This window comes from Austrofundulus limnaeus, unplaced genomic scaffold (assembly GCF_001266775.1).
Source record: "Austrofundulus limnaeus strain Quisiro unplaced genomic scaffold, Austrofundulus_limnaeus-1.0 Scaffold28, whole genome shotgun sequence".
Lineage (NCBI taxonomy): Eukaryota > Metazoa > Chordata > Actinopteri > Cyprinodontiformes > Rivulidae > Austrofundulus > Austrofundulus limnaeus.
In genome coordinates, this window is record NW_013952430.1 from 2,705,566 (window position 1) to 2,710,293 (window position 4,728).

Below are 4,728 nucleotides of genomic sequence, written 5' to 3' on the forward strand. Positions count from 1 at the left end.
TTCTGGACATTTATGGTTTGCTTTCTTTGTATGTATGGACCACTTGGGTTGTTACCGACATCTGGTGAAAATTTCATGTCATTAGCACCTCTAGTAATATATTTACTGAGAAAAATGGTGACGTGTTCAAGACTTATTTTACCCGCTGTACATGCCTCATACACAGTACATCTCATAGTATGAGATCTGTTTTGTTGCAACTTCTCATCTGTCTCTGACTGATATCATCTGCTTGGGCACCAAATCTTTAAATTGAACACCGTCACACCTGGCTTTAGTAAAATCCTTTCTGAACGGGCTTGCTTTTGACCTGCGGCTACTGTAAGCTTTTAACTAGGGTTGGGCAATATTGTTAAAAAATTCTTCACGATTAATTGTACTATTTAGCCGATAATTATTAATATGACGATCCCCTGGACACCCTCATATCCTAGTCACATGACCAATTTAAAGCTCTAGTAGGAAAGATTTGCTCTCTGTAAAAATCTGTTCCAAATTAAATTGTGTTAAAGCTCAGACTTCAGGCTATACATCAATTTTTAAATTGTGTTGATAGACCAAGTAAAACCAGAGTTATGATAAATGAATTACAGAAACATTTTTAGAAATGTTTGTCATATTTAAAGCGGAGAGAAGCACCAGTTGGACTGACCTGCTCTCCAGTCAGTCTGCCTGCTGATATTAATCATATTAATCGTCCTTTTTATTTTTTAAAGAAGAAAAAGAAAAAAGTGAAATGTAATGGGAAAGAGAGATTAGAAGATATGTGAAATATATATTGAGACACAAACACAAGACAAAACACCCGGCATCTTGGCTGCACACCTACAGAAACAGAGATAACAAAAACACAGCAAAAAATAAATAAATAAATAAATAAATAAAAAACCATATTAATCAAGTGCCAAAAAATAATTGATTAAAGTTTTTCAGACGATTAGTTGCACCTGATATGATTTTGCCCAACCCTGCTTTTAACAAGGACTTTTTGTAATGTTCAGGCAAAATAAAATGAGATGTTACAAATTTAAAGATAAAACCTTGAATGAGAGATCACAAATTAAACATTTTATCAAAACTACAGAACAAGAGAAATGCATCGAGTAAATGTTATAATGCTCTATCCTACAAACTGAGTGGATTTAGCATGGGTGTCAAACTCTGGTCCTTGAGGGCAGCTATCCAGCCTGTTTTCTTGTTTCCCCGCTCAAACACACCTGGTTTGGATGAATGGATGATTAACAGGCATCTACAGATTTTGAAGAGAATCACTGAAGCAGGTGTGTCGGAGCAGAGAAACAAGGAAAACATGCAGGAAAGCCGAGTTTGACACCCCTGAGAATGTACTGTAATAATTTTATTTCATCAGTAAACCTAAGGCTGCACACAATATAAAAAAAGATTCCTAAAATCGATATGCTCAGCATCAGAATTGTAAAGATTTTCGAGCTAATGTATTCTAAGTGCCATGCATTTGTCCTGCTTGCCAAAATCTATTTGATGGACTGTCACTGTCTTCATGTCCACACCCATTTTAGAAAAAAATAGGTCTGAGATATACCGAATTGTTCTGATCATCAACCAAACGGAATGAGTGAAGAAAATGTTACTGTTACAATATTCAGCAGCTGGTGCCAAATTTGCACCAAAAGCCTAAACAAACTTCTTGTATACAGTTGTAGTAAAGCTGTCTTCAGCTTATTGAATATTCTAATAATATGCATCCATTAAACTGTTAGTACTGATGTTTGCTTATTAATGAATTGCTTTGATTAAAGTGTGGTTGAAGAAAACAGTTGTAGCGAATTGGTGCTGAATTAAGCTGAAATCAAATAATATCCAAATAAAACCTCTGAGTGATGTCACATTTCCATCCCATTTTTACAGCCATGATGAGGTCATGCAATATGTTTAGGGCAGATGGTTGCTGCAGAAGGGAAACCTCTACAAACCCCACATTTCTGGAAGCCTTTGTAACGACTTTAGCAGTGACCTGCACACAGCAGCCGAGCTGGCGGGTCGGATGAGTTGAAGCTGCTGCCGTCATGAAGAAAAACAAGAAATAATCCAGATAACTCCAGTTCATGTCCTTTGTGTCTAGAAAACAGCATTTTCTTTCGACGTATTTGTTTTTTTGTGGACCACGTTTGGAGGTTGTGGGTTCTTATCTGGAACAATAAAACACTCACTCCAGAGCTGTCAGACACACTCCTCATGTATTTGATAGGAGATAATGTTAGACTGCTCAGAGCCCTGAGGAGTGTATGTTTTGTCTTCTTTCTTGATCTTGATGATTTAAGAGTCACGAATGACCTTGTTGGAGTCGGTGGATGAGGATGAGCTTTAAATACAAATGTTAAAAAGTGAATTTTGAGTGCTAAATCTAGCAGTCTTTCTATTTCCTGACCATCTTTGTTTTTGTGTGTGTGACAGGAGAGTCTCCAGCAGCTAGTGATGATGCCTTTACCCAACGTTCTGGTGCTGGGCCGAAACCCTCTGTCTGGTAAGTGGCCGAGTCGTGGCGAGCGAGCACTTTGAATAGTTTGAATAGCGCTGCGCAGGTTTTATGTGGACGCTCCGAGGCAATACTGGAGCTGACTGACGCAGACTGTCAGCGTTCTGGCAGTTCACAAAGAGGACACAAGCATTTTCTCCACAAACGTCTGTCTGTTTATCAGAATGCAGCCAGAGTTACTTTAATTATCAGTTTCTTTGATGTTTTTTTATGTGACTTGTCTTTGGCTGGAGATTTCATTTTACAGCCACTTTCGGTCCCCTGTAATCTCCATAATGAGGTAATTATTCTGAACATCTGCCTTTTAACAATTGGACTTTATAGCTGGAGCATTGAATTGAATAAAGGAAAGTAAAAATGCCTCTGTTGAGCTGATGAAAATTGGACAAATTAATGGTTTAGTTTCAGATGCTTTAGTAAAAGCGTAAGATGTACTTTTGTAAATTGTTGTCAGCACAGGGACATTACCGCTGACCAGATCTGTGGAGCTCATTCATTCAAACATTTAGCAGCAAAGCTCTGACCTGCTGAACCCAGCCATGCTATTTGATATGTCTGGGTGGCATTAGGGCAACTTTGGTCCTGTGTCGAATGTTTCCAAGTTGCAAAAACATTTTTAAACAGTTTGACCCCTTCAACCCAAACGCTACATGATACCTCAATATAAAAATACTGAGGAAAACTAAACTGGTAGTTTTTGGCGTTGACTGAATATGATGATGAACCTTTAGTCTTGAGGTGTTTTTTACACCTGATTGTATATGGTCTATGTACTTTTTGGTCATTCATTTCTTTCCTTTTTAAAAACCGATACTGAAAGACGTAAAACGCCACGGCTGCCTGCTAGCTAACTAGCTAACTAATATTGTGTTTCTTTAACTAACTGCATTATTATTATTATTATTATTATTATTATTATTATTATTATTATAGTCTAGCTAGTTTCCTTTTAAAAAATATTTAACTAGCACCACCTTAGCTGTTCTGATAGCGGGATGAATGAACATGTTTTACTTTCTAGGCAGGCAACAAAGACACAAACTATTTTTACATTTCTTCAACAGGCGTCAGCTGATAGTTTGTACTGTATATCGCTGATGATTCAAATTGTTCCCTGGAGCTTCTGTTGTTTTTAAGCACATTAAACCTTTCTCCAACAGGTCCATTGGTGAGGAACTTAAAGCAGGTTCAGCATCGAGTCGCCTTGACAGCAGTTCTTAACCTTCGGTTTGACAAAAATAAAAAGACGGACTGTTTTTATGTTTCTGGAGAGTAAAATGCAAAATAAAACAACCATCGGTTTGTCTATGTCAGCTTTTAAAACAAAAATTGAATGACCAAAAAACACACAAACCTGATGGTCTGTCCATCACTTTGTCATCAGATCTTCACAATAGCTTCTTTCTTAGCTCAGTTCACACCTTGATGAAAGACGAATGTGCCTCTTTAAGCATATTAAACAGTTGGTTTCTAAATCCACGTCCTCCCTGAGCTGGTGTTGTCACACCTTTACCACAACCATTGCTGAACCATGTGGGTTTTCATCGCTTTTCAATTGACAACGTTTAATCACCCTCACCAGCATCGTCTGTAAATAACCGAACAACACGGGCAGCAGGTATTGTGGACACATTTGTACACATTAATCATCCACACCCTATTTTAAACACCTTTCACGGCTTTTTTGTTTTGTTTTGTTTTAGTATTTATCTACTCAATCTCACATTAACTTGTAGTCATTAAGTCAAAAGGTTCCCCTTGATTGACAAATCTCCCCAAATGTCTGCTGTTTGAACACATCACAGCCAATTCAACAGAGCTCTGAAGATTAGCCACGTCAGAAGTCTTTCATGTTTCTACTCTTGACACAAAGCTAAATGAACCAGTGCAGATAGTTGTGCACAAAAGGCATCTGTTAGCAGGACAGGAACAGACAGAAAGCACTAGACAAGCAGTACTAAAGGTCTTCATTTGCCTTTACCCTCTATCTTGTCAGAAAATCACTCAGCAGGCCAGTCGGAGCGGCAGGGAACGAGGAGCACAGCTTCAGTGGCTGCCAGCTGAAAGTCATCGGCCATGTGGCTTTTATTATGCTCCCATTTGGGGGTCGGGGGACAGCTCAGCGTGTTTGAGAGTGCATGCACGTGTTCATTTATTTTTGGGGGGAGGGGTGTCTTCACAACAGTGAACAGTGGGAATGCACTGTAGTGCCC

At 38.6% G+C, this 4,728-nt stretch overlaps 1 protein-coding gene across 1 annotated transcript in view; it reads left to right on the forward strand.

Annotated features, from left to right (window-relative positions):
- ccdc88ab (coiled-coil domain containing 88Ab) overlaps window positions 1-4,728 on the forward strand; it is a gene marked incomplete at its 5' end in the record, with an annotated part of 63,393 nt that overhangs the window by 23,633 nt on the left and 35,032 nt on the right. Inside the window, 1 exon segment of the mRNA XM_014005135.1 lies at window positions 2,434-2,503. Within this exon segment, the coding sequence (XP_013860589.1) occupies window positions 2,434-2,503 (70 nt within the window).